This window comes from Eschrichtius robustus, chromosome 12 (genome assembly GCF_028021215.1).
Source record: "Eschrichtius robustus isolate mEscRob2 chromosome 12, mEscRob2.pri, whole genome shotgun sequence".
Classification (NCBI taxonomy): Eukaryota; Metazoa; Chordata; class Mammalia; order Artiodactyla; family Eschrichtiidae; genus Eschrichtius; species Eschrichtius robustus.
Genome location: NC_090835.1, coordinates 30,856,561 through 30,875,152, shown reverse-complemented (window position 1 = coordinate 30,875,152; position 18,592 = coordinate 30,856,561). Strand labels below are relative to the sequence as shown.

General features: G+C 39.7%; 1 protein-coding gene across 7 annotated transcripts in view; it reads right to left on the bottom strand.

Annotated features, from left to right (window-relative positions):
• Positions 1–18,592, bottom strand: part of CFAP20DC (CFAP20 domain containing) — a 265,772-nt gene that overhangs the window by 56,399 nt on the left and 190,781 nt on the right. For all 7 annotated transcript variants that reach the window (XM_068558750.1, XM_068558754.1, XM_068558751.1 and 4 more), the window contains one exon: positions 3,529–3,732. In XM_068558750.1, coding sequence (XP_068414851.1) covers positions 3,529–3,732 — 204 coding nt within the window. The remainder of the gene's footprint in view (positions 1–3,528; positions 3,733–18,592) is intronic.

Below are 18,592 nucleotides of genomic sequence, written 5' to 3'. Positions count from 1 at the left end.
ATCACTGAGCCTGAAGATAACGGGAACCAGAGGAGGAGGAAAACAATTCTGTGCAGGAGGGAGGGTTTCATGAGGCTGGGACATCTGAGTTGGGCCTTGGAAAACAGGAGTGTTCAGTGTAGAGAAGAGGGATGGAGGGTCTCCAGGCAGAGGAAAGGGTATGGGCGATGGCATCACTGACATGATGTGGACAAAAGGCATGACAGTGATGGGCAAGCTGCAGTGTAGCTAGAGTATGCAGTAGTGTTGTTGGGTGGGGGGTGGGTAGTGATTATGAGGGAAGTAGAAATTCATTTCAAGTCCTATTCAAGGTGATGGAGAAACAAAAGCACTAAGAGGAGGTTATCTTGTTAAAGGAGAGAATTAGTTCTGCTCCTTTCAGAACCTGGGAGTCCATAGCATATTGTACCACTCAAAAAAAATACGTGGAGTGAATTTATGTGGGACAGATAAGCTAGGTTGTGGTGAGAGTTAGCATGGAGATAATCCTGGCTCTTGTGGCAGAAAGGAAGCTGTGTCTCTCAATGAGGCCTGGAGAAGGGTTAAAGAAGGGTTTGGAGCTAAGCCTTAAGGGATAATCAGGTACAAGGATATGTGCAGAGTGCCCTTAGGGAATTACAACTGGGATTAAAGGATGGAGTGAAAGGTGGGGAGCAGTGAGAGATGTGCCTGGAAGGGGGCAGGTCTCAGATCATGGGGGGCCCTGTAAGCCAGGCTAAAGAGGCAATGGGGAGTTATGAAAGGACTTCATGCAGGGAAGAGATCAGATCAAATCTGGGCTTTAGAAAGATAACTAGTGTGAATAATAATGACAACTAATCTTAATTTACTAATTGCTTATTATGTCTCAGATACAGCGCCAAGTGCTTTACAAGGTCACACAGCTTGGATTTGAACCTTGGCGATTTGACTTCAGAGTCGATGCTCCTAACCATCAGGCTACAGTGCTTAGACTGGAGGTACCTTAGTATTAGGAAACTGCTATTAGATAGTATTAGTATCTAACTGGTATTAGATAGGGAGGGCTAAGATGTAAAAAGGAGAGAGGATTCTCAGGATTTGGAGACCAACTGGGTATGGGAAATGAAGGGGTGGGAGAAGTAGAGATGTCTTCCAAATTTCTTGTTTAAGTGTCAGTGTGGAGGATCAGCATGGAGTATCGTGCCATCACTGTGATACAAGAAAAGCAGGATATCACTGTGATAAAGTTATGTCTTCTTTCATTTCTTCTTTTTCACTGCCCTGGTACAACTTCTAAAGAGAAAGTCACGAGCTCCCAGAAACACCATAGTGGTTCTTGTAAATTGCTCTATTTAAACTCTATATGAGCAACAAGATGCAGGGTTCATTAAGGAATGCACTTTTCCGTTTGGTGATAGTTCCAACATTGAAATAGACTGAATTTGATGTAATAATTAACATATCTTATGAATACCAAAGGTAGGCTTTTCAATTATTTTCTCTGTCTAAAAAAATAGACTGTTTTCAATTTCTCATTTGGTCAAATAGAGGCGTTATTAAGTTCATTACCAATAGTTATTTTTGGCTGTGTACTTTTAGAGCAAAGTAGTCATCATGCATGAGGACTTGAGTCCTTGCCAGAAAAGGACAGTGATGAGGACACAGTACCCAGGGCAACCAAGAGTTCAGCCTTTTCAGTCTTAAGTAATCATTTCTCAGCTTGCCCTTTGTAATGTTGGGTCTCTGAGCTACTTCATGACAGAATGACCTTGTTCAGGAGGCCACCGTTCTCTTTCTTACTTTTGGCTTAAATGATTGCTAAGAAATAATTTATAAGAAAGGAATATTTCAATTCCATTGTAAACTGCATTGGCAAAAATCTGCAACTTACTCTTATGTTCTTAGCTCTGGCTATAAGAATACTCTGAGTAACTAGCACACAGGGTATTTTTGCTGGGTGGGTAGATACTCTTTGGGACCAAGGCTGCTTGAGGTGTTATGTATGTTTGATCATTCAGTTTAATGAAAGCACAACTAAGTAAGGCAAGAGAAACCTGGAGAGTGGGCAAGGTGGGAAAAAAGAACCCTGAGGAAAAATTAATATCATTTTCCCCCCCACATCTACTTAGAACCAGTTTGAATTCCTCCTCCACGAAGAATTTTAAGTTCTCTCCAAAGCAGAAATCTCAACTTCTGCTAGATATTGGTAGCACTCATTTGACAATTAAGCCACAGATCGAGAAGTCACCATATCATGGTGGTTAGAAGCTTAGAACTGAGAGTCATGCCAAACTAGTTCTGTGTCGCTTTACTCAAGAGCCTCAATTTTCTCATCTGGAAATGGGAACTCGATAGTGCTTACCACATAGGATAGCAGTAAGGGGTAAGTTAGAAACACAAGGCTCAGTGTCAGGGCCTCTGAGATTTCTAACATCTACAAAGAAGTTGGGGATCTGGAAAAAAAATTTACTTTAAAATAGAAAAAGAAAACTGAAAAATTGATATTTAACTAAATACTTAAAATATAACGTATCCACTGTCAACTACACTTAAACTCAACCTTTATGTAATTTTATATAAGCATGAATCCAAGTTGCACCATTTTATATTTCCTTTCAAAAATTGTCCGGTAGAGAAGTTATATTTACTGTTGGATGAAAAGTGCATTTTAATATGTTTGATCTGATGTTGAAGTAGCATTATAAGTAAATGTTCCTTCGGCCTATGGAGATCTTAAAATGTTTTTAAGTGCTTAAAGAAATGGTAGCTCTAATTACCATTATTATAATAATGATTTTATTATTCTGTCTCATGACATTTCCTACGTTGCACAGGACTGTTCCGTGGATGTTTCTGCTTTGTCTTTCCAATTAGACCATAAGATCCTTGAGGATCGTAGAGGAGAATGGACTGAGTCAAGACACTGGGCTTTGCTCTGGGCTCTACCACTGACCAGGTATGGAAGCTTGAGCCCAGAATTTAGTTTCTTCACCTGAAAAACAGGAAGACTTTGGCCTGCTCCAGGCCATCTGCTGGTCTATAGAGAGAATGATGGGCCATATTTGAAAGGACTTTAACTGTATGAACATATAGGAAAATACAAGCTGCTGAAGCATATCCAGTGCCTATCATGGCCCTTAGGCACAAGGAGGAGTCCGGTGGCTTCTACAGAAGGTTCTTTGCTGCTGCCATATACGAACCAATACTTCATATATCTATAGTCTACTCCTTTCTGTTCGTTCATTTAACAGATACTTCTTTAACAAGTGTCGAGCCTGCTTTATGTGCCAGGGCTTGTGCTAGGAGGTGGGGATACAATGAGATACCCCGAGTCTACAGTAAAATTATTCTTTTTCTTTCAATGCATGGTTTTATATTTCACCACACAATGAACATACCTTATCTGAAGGTAAATAAGATGATTTAAGACAAGACAATGCCCCCAGACTTAAAACACTATTTCAGGATAGATTTCATAGGAGTGTCCTCATTTGGCCCTAGTTTTCCCAGGCAAGGCTGGGCTTTGTGACAAAGGCAGTAAACAAAGACGCAAAACCCTGGACTCACGGGTGGCAGGCAGGAGTTCCAGGTGGTTGTGTCATCGCTGCTGGTACTTATGCTGACATTATAGTTGTCAACCTGGGATGCGCTCAGGCCATGGGGAGCCCCAGTGTCCTCCAGTTCTTCGTTCTGTTGCCGCTGTAGGCTTGCTAGCATTTGCAACTCGGATTCACTCATCTGGCTGGGTTGATAGTTTCTCCAGTCATATTCCTGACCAAGAGAGAAGAACACAGCAAAGGGTCACTTGGCCTTTCTTAATTTTATGGGCTACCAATAAATGCTACTCTACAGCCTTAACCCCTTCAGTGGCTCCCGACTGACAGAGGCCCAGATCCTTAAAATGCCTTTATATGATGCCTATGCCAGCTGCCTCACCTTGTCTTTTCCTCCTGACGTGTCAGCCACACTTCATTTAGGTCCTCAAAAGCACTGAACTCATGTTTGTCTTGGTGCCTGTGCACATGCTAGTTCCCTGTGTGCTAATTCCTAGGTATCCTTTAGGGCCCAAATTATGTGTCACTTCCTCAGAAAAGCTTTTTCTGACAACCCCAAACTGATCCAGTTTGATCCCAAACTGGATCAGTTCCTCCACATTATATGCTCTCACAGAATCTTAGAGTGTTCATTTTTAGCGCTATCACAATTGCACTTATGTAACTGCTTTTGGAGTCCACAGGTAGTCTATGAGTGCTACAGAGGCAAGCACCACGACTGTCTTACTGTATTTCTCACATCTGGTGCCCAACCAGTATTCGAGGATTGACTAAATAAACAAAAATTCAAAGCAGTTTCTAAAAAAGAAGAATAACTTTCCATAAAAAAGTCCAGTTTACAAGAGAATTGATCAGTTTCATCAGTGTGAACATTATGAGCAAATAAATTCAACTTACAGTAAGATTGAGAATGACTAATGCTGTTAAAAGCCATCAAATAAAATATGAACTGAAGATAATAAGAACACGTAAGGTCTGAAAGCCAGAAAGACCTTGGAGCTACCATAAACACTTATACTCACACGGACTTCACTAAATGTGTAATCTGTCAAGACTACTACTACAAATCTTCAGAGGCTAGTATAAATATTATTTCAATGTACAGGGAAGAAACTGGCATATGGAATTTTCAAGCCCTTTCCTTTCTCTCTGGCTTAAACCAAATTTGGTAGCTAACATTAACTTCAACATTGCTGAAATGTTAGCATCACATATGAATGAGCAGTGTGATTTACATCCAGGACTGGCATATAACTTGAAAACAATCTCGAAATATTTTGGTACATCTAGAATCAGTGATTATGCTCAAAAAGTTTTTTTCCATGACACACTAGAATTTTTAAGATATTCAAATCTCTACACTTATTTTCTTGGAAGACCCTTTGAGATGGCTACTGCCTTCTTTTCTGCCGCATAGGGATGTAAAAAGTTAAGAAAATATAATTTGGAAAAAAAATTCTTGGTGTTTCTATGACATTAAAAGCTTTTTAATAAAGCATTATCATCGTCATAACTTGGGGGTTATGAAAGCTTGTGATCTAATAATGTGATGTGGAGATTTCCTGGAAAGTTGCCAGTGGAAACTCACTTAAATTCTTACAGTTCATGGCTCCAGCAGCTTAGCACCCTGAGAAGTCATGCAATCTCTAATAAGAGATTTCATGAGTACTTAATATGCTTTGAGAGTTCTTGGGACAAAACAGATATCACAAGAAGAAAAACAAAGTTTATATTCCAATGAAAAACACTTTAAAGAAGAAGAAAATAAAAATAATTTAAATTCCAAAGAAATAGGGGAGCAATAAACAAAAGATGCTCAACATCACTGTCATTAGAAAAAATAAATCAACATGACAATGAGGTACCATTCACATCCACTAGGATTGTTATAATACAAAAGATAGACAGTAATAAGTACTGGAGAGGATGTGGAGAAACTGTAATCCTCATACACCACTGGCTGTGAATATGAAAAGGTGCAACCACTTTGGAAAACAGTTTGGTGGTTCCTCAAAATGTTAAACATGGGCCATGTGGCCCAACAATTCACTTGCAGGGATATATCCAAAAGAACTGACAATATATGTGCATACAAAAACTTACACACAAATGTTCATAGCAGTATTGTTCATAATAGCCCCAAAGTGGAAACAACCAAATGTTCATCAACTGATGAATGGATTTTAGTTTATCCATACAATGGAGTATTATTGGCCATAAAGATACATGCTACAACATGGATGAACCTTGAAAACATTATGCTAAGTGAAAGCAGCCTGAAGCAAAAGGTCACAGATTGTATGATTTCATTTATGTGAAATATACAAAAAAAGCAAATATGTAGAGATAGAAGAGAGACAGGTGATTACCCAGGGACTGGGGAGAGAGGGAATGGGGAGTGATCTCTAATGGGTATGGGGTTTCTCTCTGGGGTGATGCAAATGTTCTGAAATTAGGCTGTGGTGGTGGTTATAGAATGTTGTGAATATACTAAAAACTCCTGAACTTTATGGTACATGAATTATACCTCAATTAAAAAAAAGTAGTTCAGTAATCAGATGTGAAAACAAGACTAGCCATTTGACTTTGGGATCAATAGTAAACATGTGACTTGCTGTCCTTCACTTCAGTTTTTCTGTCAAGAAATGGAACTAAACATTCTAACGTGTTCACATAGGTATGTTATTTGGCTTGCATTGACAATACATGCTTTTACAATGAAAAAGGAAATTTTATTTTCAAAATTTTTCTTAAGAATAAAGCTTTTATAAGTACTTAGTATGATTAATTCAGCCATTTGATTTGTTTATTTAATCCACAAGCCTATACTGTGCCTGGGGTACAACCCTAGGTGCTAAGACAGAAAAACAAGAGAGAATGCTGCAGTGGTTAAGCCACACATATCTGAGTCCAGGCACTGGTTTCATCATTTACCAGCTATATGTGATTGGGCAAATCACCTAATCTCTCTGTGCCTTAGTTTCTTAATCTATAAAATGGAACCATAGTGTATACCTCATGGGATTTTTGGTGGACTGAAATAATGTATATCAAATGCTTAGCATAGTACCTGACAAACAGCTATACTAAGTGTCTCCAAACTCAACGATTTGTGCCTTTATCAGAACGTGTTTGAGTATGTACCTTCCAATATATGTTTATTTATAAAATTAAACAAATGTACAACTATATTAAAATAGTATGTATGGTATAAAACATACACACACAAAAAATAGAAATGAAAATGGTTGAGCTTAAAAAAATAAATGGAAATAGTGTGAAGCTCAGCTGATTCTTTTTGATACACCTCTTCTGGGGTGAATACATCCCTCTTAGGAGACCTCTGGGTTGGCAATCAATACATATGCTCCCTGTTATTATTCTTCTTTCCTCTCACTTTCTCTGGCCCCTTTCAGCCATTCTGTACTATGCTAGGAGCTGGGAGTATAAAGAAAATGAGACACATCTCTGTCCTCATGGAGCTCAGTCTAGAAAGGGAGACCTAACAGGTATTATAAGTTGGGGTATTATAATGTATCATGATCAATACTACAAGAGATATGACTAAGATGCAACTGCCCAGTAGAATTAGAAAAAGCCTCACAGAAGTCTAAGGTGGCATGTGATAGTAATTAAATTTGTTGACAAATGGAATGAGTGGCCTTCATAGGGAGTGAACTCTCTCCACCACCAGAGGTATTGAAGCAGAGGTTGGGGAAGTAAATACTTGCCTGGAATATTGCAGTAATCTGCAGTGGTGGAAATGGATTGATCATTCCTTAATTTATCCCACAAATACTTACTGAGACCTTTTTAGGTGCTAGAAACTGGTGGTGCTAACTTTGCTTAGAACTCTATATTTCCATGATTTTATTTGATACAACAGTAAAATGTATTCTGACAACACCCTGGAAGGGACAGCCAAAAGTGAGTGGAGAGAAAGAAGCAACTTTCTCCAGGGTCATGAATAGAGCAACTGGTGGCAGAGAGAGGTAATTAACTTAGTCCCTTGATAGATTCTTTCTTTCTTTCTTTTCTTTCTTTCCTTCCTTCCTTCCTCCCTTCCTCCCTCCCTCCCTCCCTCCCTTCCTCCCTTCCTTCCTTTCTTTCTTTATGGCTGTGTTGGGTCTTCGTTTCTGTGCGAGGACTTTCTCTAGTTGTGGCAAGTGGGGGCCACTCTTCATCACGGTGCGTGGGCCTCTCACTATCGCGGCCTCCCTTGTTGTGGAGCACAGGCTCCAGACGCGCAGGCTCAGTAGTTGTGGCTCACGGGCCTAGTTGCTCCGTAGCATGTGGGATCTTCCCAGACCAGGGCTCGAACCCGTGTCCCCTGCATTAGCAGGCAGATTCTCAACCACTGCGCCACCAGGGAAGCCCCCCTTGATACATTCTTGATTTGCAATCTCTTAAACCATTTCAAAATCACCAGAAAGGTTAAATCATTTATTAATTTTTTTACAAAAGAAGGCTTGCAATAAAATCTTCACATTAAAGTAGACCCAGCACAAGATGTCATCTAACTAAATTATGCAACTCCTGAGAGGCAAAGTGTTTTATGTAATTCTCTCTCTTAAAGGCTCAAACTGTTATGTATAACCCAATTTTGTCTCAAAATATCCTTGTAGGAAAGAGAGGAGACATTATCAATCAGATTTGTTTTAGGAGCAAGATAATGGGCTCAAGGCTATATAATTCAGCTGTGCTCAGACTCCCAGGCAAGTTCCTTCCCTTATAAAGCATTCAAGCCATTTGTTTTCATTGATCTTTTTTCAGACAGTTTTGGGAGCCTAAGACAGTGAAGTTACAAAGACAAGTATGATGTGGCCCCTGCTTTCACAGGCCTTATAATCTAGGAGGGCAATTAAGAGTTCTAAAGAAATGAGTATACAATAAGGTAACATATACTGAGGTATAGTATTAATAATCACACAGAACTTTGATAATGATTAAAAGGAAAACCGATAACTCCAGCAAAATGATAAAACACAACAAACAAAAATAATCTTTCAACTTGATGCCCTTCACCTTGTCCCTGTTCTCAAAGATTTTAAGATGGAACAGCTTAATTGATCAAATATCTGCCTATAGAATTTTGTGAGCCTCAGATAAGACCCAATTCTACTGAACTGTGGGTGACACAAGGCTGAGTTTACAATGGTGGTGTAGAGGCAAAGTGAGACATGGCCACCAGTTAATAAGATGAGATGACGAACGTCCTTCTATTTTATATGGTTGGGAGAGTAACAGAATTGAGAGAAAATTGGGTCGTTATTCTCATTCTGGAGCCTATAAAAATCTTCGAGACTCTTTCTGAATCGGGTTTGCATTGTGACAGTGCCTGATACCTAGGGCATAGGAGACATCATGTTGTAAAAACTCTTAATAGAAGTTCTAACAATCAATTGCCGGCTCTTTGTATTCCTTTAAGTTACACCAAGACTCAAAAGGTGCTACTACTACAAAAGGGATAGTGGCTCTTATAACAGAAGGCAACGTGAGAAAAGGGAGATATACCAAATAGTCTGGCATTTCAGAAAAGAGAGAGGTCACTTCTTGTAGGATCAAGCAAGGCTTCATGGAGGAGATGTTCTTCAAGCCGGGCCTTGAAGGATGGGAAGGGTGATATGGAAGCATATTCTAAGCATCAGGCAGGAAAACATGGGGCAAGTTAGAAGTATGGAGCTTATATTCATAGAAAGCATTATTTACTTATACATACTGTTTTAGAAATGAAATTTGTAATACTGTTCCAAAGTAACAAGAATGAAAATACCTAGAATTTAATCTAAATCTTATAAGACCAGATGGCTTCCACTTCCTTGCCCAAGTCTTGTTAAAAAATATAGGATTCTACCAAAAGACATAATTTTAATAGCTCCCAAATGGAAACTACCCAAATGCCCATCAACAGTAGAATGGATAAATAAATGGTGCGAGAGTCACACAGTAGGACACTATATTGAAATGACTGATATATTGAATCTTACAAATGAAATGCTGAGTGAGAGAACCCAGACACAAGAGACCATACACTGGTAAAACTAGTCTTGGCAGGTAGGGGGTGGTTGTGAGGACACAGTGACAGAAAAGGAGAGTGACAGGGAGGGAGCACAATGGGGCTTCTGGGGTGCCGGCATCGTTTTCTTTCTTGATTCAGATGATGGTCACATGTGTTTGTTCAGTTTGTGAAAATCCATCTAAATATATGTTTATGATATGCTTACTTCTCTGTGGCCAACAAGAGCAAAGAAGTCTAAGAGTCAAAGAGAGATTTCCTAGGAAGTGATTAGTCAGTCACTGGCACCTTACTCTGGACTGTCTTAATGGGGGGAAAAAAAGCAGTTTGTAAATGTGGCTGGGAGTCAGTATCATGGTAGTTTCAAACTTGTATTTATTATTAAGAGTTTTAATGATGTAATTAGAAAGTTTTGTGAATTTTTTTGAACCCCAACACGACAGCAAGAAAAGTGGAAGTCCATTTTCCGAAACTAATTTTAAACTTTAATCGGCATTTTAATTTGAAGATTAATCTCCTCCCTATTGCTATTTGCAGACAGTGTTTAATTCCTGTATTGACATTTTTAATACTAATAGCTCATGGTAAATTAGTGTTCTAGAGCATCTCTTTTCCAACTAGCACTCTTTGAAGACTTGTTTCAAATTCTTGAGCTACTTACCCACACAAGAATTTGCTCTGATTCATTGGGGACACAGGCCCACTAACAATAGGAATGAAGAGAAGACAGAAGCCACAAACATGAGCTCTAAGTGACACATACTTGAGCTCATAACTCATTCACAATCATATGGTAGCTTTCAGCATGTCTTCACCACACAAAGAGATAAATCAAAACTTAAAGACCAAGCCACAGTACAATTCGAAAACCTTTGCTAAATTTAAGAGATGCTACGTCAACTTGCACAGCATAAATTAAGAGTCAGGCTATTCAAAAGAACCAACCGGTCAGAATCTAGATCATGTTTTATGTTAAAAGCGTTCACGTGGACATAGGCTTAACCAGACTCAATGTTGTCTCTGAAATGTCTGTCACAAACGTTTCGGCATGTGACCTGGAGACACTTCACAACCCTTGACTCAATCCATTCTTCATGATTCATGAGTAATAATCTCTCAAAATGTCTCAGGTAAAGAATTGTTGGCTAATTAAATCCAACAGTGGCAAAATTCCTTGCAAAGCGATAGCTATCTATCTTATATATGTGGCTCTCTCTTTTTTGGCACGAAAAGATTTAAAGAAAAAGATCTTTATATTTATGTGCTATATTTGTATAGAGTACTCTTTTAATCCATGACCTAAAAAGAAATATACTTCCATACATTTTGCCTTGGTAGTCAGCTTGCTAATTTTCAGAAAGAATTCTCTGACAAATATAGCTGATCTCTCATTAACCTTAAAGTGAGTTGATAAACAATTTGTAATTTTCCAGCATCTATCTTCTGAGTTTAAGAATAATAGACTAGAAGGAATCTAGTAAAACCAAATTGAACAGGTTTTATATTATACTCAAGGATATGCCATCTACAAGGTGAACTGTAGCCTTGTACATGGGACAAGCATAGTAGCCATTCAATAAGTGGTAGTTTAAAATATTATTTAAAGAACCAGGAGGAAAACAATTACTGAGATTGCTTATAGAGATGAAAACAGCAGAGGCAAGCCAACTGATGCTTCTGGAATGGGAAGATGATAACTTTTAAGTAAGTTTGAACTGTTTAGAATATAAAACTGGTTGTAAAACATTAACGACAGATATACCAACATCTGTGCATGCTTCTGCACATTAAAATACTGCAAAGCTTCAAGTGGCAATAGAAGTTAAATTGCCACACAAAATAATCACAGAATTTTTTCAGTGGTCTTTAACTAAGGGTGATGGGCCAGTGTGGTGGAAGGTACACAGGCTTTTCTGGCCAGATCTCCTGGGTTTGATACTCTGCCTTGTCACTTATTATATGTGAACAAGCTAAACCTCTCTCCTTCCTTATCTTTCAAATAAGGAAGGCCTCTCATGAGGGGTGAAAATGGAGACTGGAGATAGTATGGGACACCTTGTAGAGGGCCTGGCACATGGCAAGTACTCCAAATCCTTAAAGCCACAAACGAGGTTCTTAATCAAAGACCTCAATCTCAATGGGTTTAGAAAATAGCCTAGTACCTCTTACATAAAGAAGGAAAATGACAAATTTGACTTGATCCTCTTTAAAATTAGGAAGAACAAGACATCAAAGAAGATGGATTTCTTCCATAAACATTCAATTAGTAGGATGCTAACCTTAGCATTGGAATACTGGAGAACTGACAATGAAACGCCACAGTGTGTGGGTTAAACCACTAACGTATTTTCATTGATTCATACTTCTGATAGTCTCTTAATTTTTGTCAAGACTTTCTAGCTACAATTTCTGAAACTTCTGAGAACTTGAAACTGCTCCTCTTCATCAGAGTAACTGGCATATTGTTTGCATAACTAACTACTCAGAAATGGAGATAAGAAAATGTCCTAATAACTCTTGCAATTCCATATCATCACCTGGATTTTAAACCACAATTCCATCTTAAATTATTTTAACATACATCTATTCTAGACCATTTTGCCTTGGTGGATAACTAAATTAGACACTAGATACAAAGAAAGTGAAAGAAACAAACCACCCTGTAGTATCAGCAGCAGTTCAGACAGAAAAATATTCAAAAAGAAGGCAGAGGGCTAGGAGTGAGTTCCACCTGGGAAATTTCTATGCCTAATTCAAATACTTTTACTGGTGACACAAATGTTATTTAATCACCAAATTCTATAGCTTCAGCAATATCCCCAGCAGTACATTGACAGATAAGACTGAGATAATGACCTTATTTTTACAGAGACAAGGAAAGAGTACAGTATCAACAAAACATCAAATATCAGACTCTTTTTCCAAAGACTATTAATTGGCAGGAATGTCCAATTTAATAAATGAAATATTCTTCCCGTGGTTAACAATGCGGTTTATGAAATGCTGTCAGTCCTGCCCAAGTTCAATTCACTCCATCAATCATGGAGCTACACACCTACAATTTAGTTCTGGGAACATGGCAAGTACATCGAGGGTGGTCTCTGGGGAATGACTGGAGAGACATCACATCCTGCTTCTAAATATTATTCTCTCTTCAGTGTATCTTTGAAAAAATATCAACATGTTACCTGGAAGAAGTGACCCATTAATTTACTCTTATGTTAACACTGGATTCAACGATAAGCAGAGGACAAGAAGCATATATAGTTATCACTTATTGAACAATCTCAATAATTAGTTTCTAGAATTTGATTGAAATTGAAAGGTCTGCTTTAGAATGCCAGGCATACTGGTTTACAATTCTAACTACTCAGAAATAGGTACAAGAAAATATCCTGTTGGACTATGGGATAGTAGTTCTACATGTACTATCTCATTTAATACTCAAAACAACCCTATGGAATAAGTATTGTTATTTTCTCCAAGTTTACATATGACATAACCAAGGCTCAAAGAGGTTAAGAAATGTGTCCACGGTCACATAAGAAAAAGGAAGCAAAGCTAGGACTCAAATCAGGTCTGTCTGATTTGAGCTGGTGCTCTGAACCATGGTGCCCACTGCTCCTGACTTCTCAGTTTCGAAGAATGAAGATGTGGATAGACATGACATAGGGCCCTGTTTGGGGAAGGCCTTGAGGGCAGCAAAGGGAAGGATCAGGGCAGCATGAGGTCGGTGGGCATCTGTGGTGGAAGCTGCTGAAGGAGGGAGAGTCATCCCTAAGTGAACCTCCCCAATTGGGCCAGGGTGATGTGTAACATACAAGGCAACCTGGCCCTGAGACAGGTGTTTTGCAACAATGGAATATTGTTGTAGCTGAAGCAAGCCAGGGGTGAGAAAGACATTTATGAATTCTTCAAACAATGCAGTATTGTTAGAAAGACAGCTGCAAATGGCATACTTGAGTGGCAAATTCAAAGAGAGAAAGATGGCATCATCTTTCTGAACAAAGAGTATTACACACCCTAGAAAATGCAGAAATTTATGTAACGGAATAATGCCTTTAGAACTCTAAAATAATTTACAAATTCATTTTTCTCTAAGTTTGTTGAGCATAAATTGCATTGAATAGTAAACTTTTATAACTTAAAAAATATATGATGATAGATATTCACTGCTCTAATACTGGGCTCAAGTTCAGCAGGGAGGCGATGAAACTAATCCTTTTTTATTATCCAAAAAAAAAAGGCTTCATGATTAAGAGAAAAATTTGCTCACATCATACCATGGCCTAAAATATCTTTAAAAGTGTCTTTCCATAATTCAGTTCTGATTTTGAAAACTGGAAATGTGAAAATTAAACTCAAAAGTTATATATATTTTACAATGTTTTTCCTATAAAAAGTCATGTCTTTTTTTCTAAAGAGAATACCTGAATTTGTAATTGGTAGCATATTTTGTCACTCTTATGAAAATAGCAATTCTTCAAAAACTCCAACTTTTTTCTGGAACCACAAAGACTGTTATATATGTCTTGTTTATTTGTTTAAAGGTGCACATAATGACATCTGCAGGTTTAAACTGATTCATTCAAAATTATTTGAATGCAGTTATACATGTGGAAAGGTTTAATTACCAGCTATCTATATGATTGCAATACTACCCAGAGGGCTGTACTTCTTTCTTGATTAAAAATATTTGAACTTAATAATAGAGAACTCTATTAAGATATGAATAAAACTTTGCAAGAAAGAAGTTTACCAAGCAGTCAAATCAATTTCAGTAAGCGTTCCTTAAAAATTACTAGTACTCTTCCATATCAGGGGATTAGGAAGACAATTTTCTTGCACCTCCTTTTGTAAGAGCCTCTGTTTTTCTTTTGTCATAAAGTTGCTTCACGTTGGCACTTTGTGAGAGCACAGATTTTCAATGGGATGTTCACTTACAATTCCTGATTGTGGTACCTTGATGCCTAGGTTGATGGCTCAGATACATCCAGTCTGCCACAGCCCAGTAAATGACATGACCATCTGTCTGGTTACTCAAGTCCTAAACCTAAGCACCATCCTTGATTCTGCCTGTTTCTTCTTTCTTACACCCTGTCATTCCTACTTCCCCATTATTCCAGTAATCTGCTACTTCTCTTCATCTCCACTCTGAACTATCAGAGTAATGCCTCAATTGCTTTCCCTGCTTCTATGCCTGCCCTATTGAATCCATTCTGGACGCAGCCGGAGGAGACTTTTTGAATATAAACGTCATTGCCTTGCTTAATAACCTTCAAAGACTTACCATTGCATTTGGAATAAAGGCCACCCTCTTCACCACGTCCTCCCTGACCTTACATGATCTGGGCCTGTTTACCTCTCTGATGTCACCCTCTTCTACTTTCCCCTTGCCCATATGTCCCACCTACATGGGCCTCCTTTATTCCTCAAAGATGCCCATTTTAGGAGCTTTGTACCTGCTGTTCCTGATGCCTAAAACATTATCCTCTAGTTCTTTGCATGGCTGCCTTCATCTTAAACTTTAGCTCTCAGCTCAAATGTCACCTACTCAGTCAGATACTAGGTAAAGTGCCCACAATTCTATCCAACCTACCACTCTATTATATCACCCAGTTTTTTCCTTCCCAAGTCTTTATCATATAAAGTTTATAATCACTGTATGCACTTGTTTATTTGTTATCTGTGTCTTCCAACAGATATAAGCTCCCTGAGGACAGAGGCTTCATCTTTCTTGGTCAGTGTATCTCTAGCAGCTGGGAGAATACCTGACCTGATAAGCTGTCAACAGAAGAGGAGATGCTCTTACTTATTCAGAAGCACAACCAGAATAAGCATACTCCATCACCTGGAGATGCTTTATTCTAGAAACCCAGCTTAGGCGGTAGAACCTCCATACATATCAGAACTCTACATATAGGGACTGTGATGCTAGCCAGCAAAGGTAATTTCACACCTGCATTCATATTAATATTAAATGGACTTCTAGTTCCAGGAGAATTCTCAGAATTTTCTCCTTGCATCAAGCACAATTCTTTTGAGTCACACCAGTAGAATCTTTCTAGGCCTGTCTGAGCTCATCAGGCCTGTGTTACAATTCATACTGGGGCCACACTATTAAGTATTAAATCTTACATATATTGAAAGAAAAAAAGGTTTTTATTGAAATTAAATCCAATTTGTGGGGACTTTCCTGGTGGCACAGTGGTTAAGAATCCGCCTGCCAATGCAGGGGACACGGGTTTGAGCCCTGGTCCGGGAAGATCCCACATGCCTCGGAGCAAGTAAGCCCGTGTGCCACAACTACTGAGCCCACGCGCAGCAATGAAGACTCAACGAAGCCAAAAATAAATAAATAAAATAAATAAATTTATTAAAAAACCCCTCCAATTTGTGGATGCAATTAAGTTAGAAGAAGAAATAAAAAACATCCAGATTGGAAAGGAAGTAGAACTATCTCTATCTGCAATGCCATGATCTTGTATATAGAAAATCCAAAGGAATTCACAAAACACTATTAGAACTAATAAATGTTCAGCAAGGTTGCAAGATACAAAATCAATTTAAAAATCAATTGTATGGGGGGACCTTCAAGATGGCGTAGGAGTAAGACGTGAAATCACCTACCTCCCCACAAATACATAAAAAATACATCTACATGTGGAACAATTCCTACAGAACACCTACTAAATGCTGGCAGAAGACCTCAGACTTACCAAAAGGCAAGAAACTCCCCACGTACCTGGGTAGGGCAAAAGAAAAAAGAAAAAACAGAGACAAAAGAATAGGGACGGGACCTGCACCTCTGGGAGGGAGCTGTGAAGGAGGAAAGGTTTCCACACACTAGGAAGCCCCTTCACTGGCAGAGAAAGGGGGTGGTGGAGGGGGGAAGAAGCTTCAGAGCCACGGAGGAGAGCGCAGCAACAGGGGTGCGGAGGGCAAAGCGGAGAGATTCCCGCACAGGGGATCGGTGCTGACCAGCACTCACCAGCCCAAGAGGCTTGTCTGCTCACCCACCAGTGTGTGGGGCTGAGGGCTGGGAGCTCAGGCTCCGGCTTCGGAGGTCAGATCCCAGGGAGAGGACTGGGATTGGCTGTGTGAACACAGCCTGAAGCGGGCTAGTGCGCCACGCCTAGCCAGGAGGGAGTCCGGGAAAAAGTCTGGAGCTGCCTAAGAGGCAAGAGACCATTGTTTTGGGGTGCACGAGGAGAGGGGATTCAGAGCACCGCCTAAACGAGTTCCAGAGATGGGTGCGAGCCACAGCTATTAGCGCAGACACCAGAGACAGGCATGAGATGCTAAGGCTGCTGCTGCTGCCACCAAGAAGCCTGTGTGCAGCACAGGTCACTCTCCACACCTCCCCTCCTGGGAGCCTGTGCAGCCTGCCACTGCCAGGGTCCCGTGATCCAGGGACAAGTTCCACAGGAGAACACATGGTGTGCCTCAGGCTGTTGCAACGTCACGCTGGCCTCTGCCGCCGCAGGCTCACCCTGCAATCTGGACCCCTCCCTCCCCCCGGCCTGAGTGAGCCAGAGCCCCCTAATCAGCTGCTCCTTTAACCCTGTCCTGTCTGGGCGGGGGACAGACGCCCTCATGGAACCTGCACGTAGAGGCAGGGCCAGATCCAAAGTTGAACCCCAGGAGCTGGGCAAACAAAGAGGAATGGAAATTTCTCCCAGCAGCCTCAGGAGCAGTGGATTAAATCTCCACAGTCATCTTGATGTACCCTGCGTCTGTGGAATACCTGAATAGACAATGAATCATCCCAAAATTTAGGTGGTGGACTTTGGGAGCAACTGTAGAATTGGAGTTTGCTTTCTGCATCTAATTTGTTTCTGGTTTTATGTTTATCTTAGTTTAGTATTTAGAGCTTATTATCATTGGTAGATTTGTTTATTGATTTGGTTGCTCTCTTGCATTCATATATATATATATAGATATATATGTTTATCCTTTTTCTCTTTTTGTGAGTGTGTATGTGTATGCTTCTTCGTGTGATTTTGTCTGTATAGCTTTGCTTTTACCATTTGTCCTAGGGTTCTGTCTGTCCGTATTTTTTTTTTTTAAGTGCAGTTTTTAGCGCTTGTTATCATTGGTGGATTTGGTTTTTGGTTTGGTTGCTCTCTTCTTTCTTTCTTTCAATATTTTATTTTAATAGCTTTATTTTATTTTAATTTATTATTTTTTCTTTCTTTCTTTCTTTTTCTCCCTTTTCTTCTGAGCCGTGTGGCTGACAGGGTCTTTGTGCTCAGGCCGGGTGTCAGGCCTGAGGCTCTGATATGGGAGACCCGAGTTCAGGAAACTGGTCCACCAGAGACCTCCAGGCCCCATATAATATCAAACGGCAAAAGTTGTCCCAGAGATCTCCACCTCAATGCTAAGACCCAGATCTACTCAACGACCAGCAAGCTCCAGTGCTGGACACCCCATGCCAATCAACTAGCAAGACAGGAACACAACCCAACCCATTAGCAGAGAGGCTGCCTAAAATCATAATAAGTTCACAGACACCCCAAAACACACTACCGGACGTGCTCCTGCCCACCAGAAAGACAAGATCCAACCTCATCCACCAGAACACAGGCACCAGTCCCCTCCACCAGGAAGCCTACACAACCCACTAAACAAACCTTACCCACTGGGGGCAGAAACCAAAAAAAACGGAAACTACGAACCTGCAACCTGCGAAAAGGAGACCCCAAACACAGTAAGTTAAGCAAAATGAGAAGACAAGAGAAATACACAGCAGATGAAGGAGCAAGGTAAAAACCCACCAGACCAAACAAATGAAGATGAAATAGGCAGTCTACCTGAAAAAGAATTCAGAGTAATGATACTAAAGATGATCCAAAATCTTGGAAAGAGAATGGAGAAAATACAAGAAACGTTTAACAAGGACGTAGAAGAACTAGAGAGCAAACGAACGGTGATGAAAAACACAATAAATGAAAATAAAAATTCTCTAGAAGGAATCAGTAGCAGAATAACTGAGGCAGAAGAACGGATAAGTGACCTGGAAGATAAAATAGTGGAAATAACCACCGCAGAGCAGAATAAA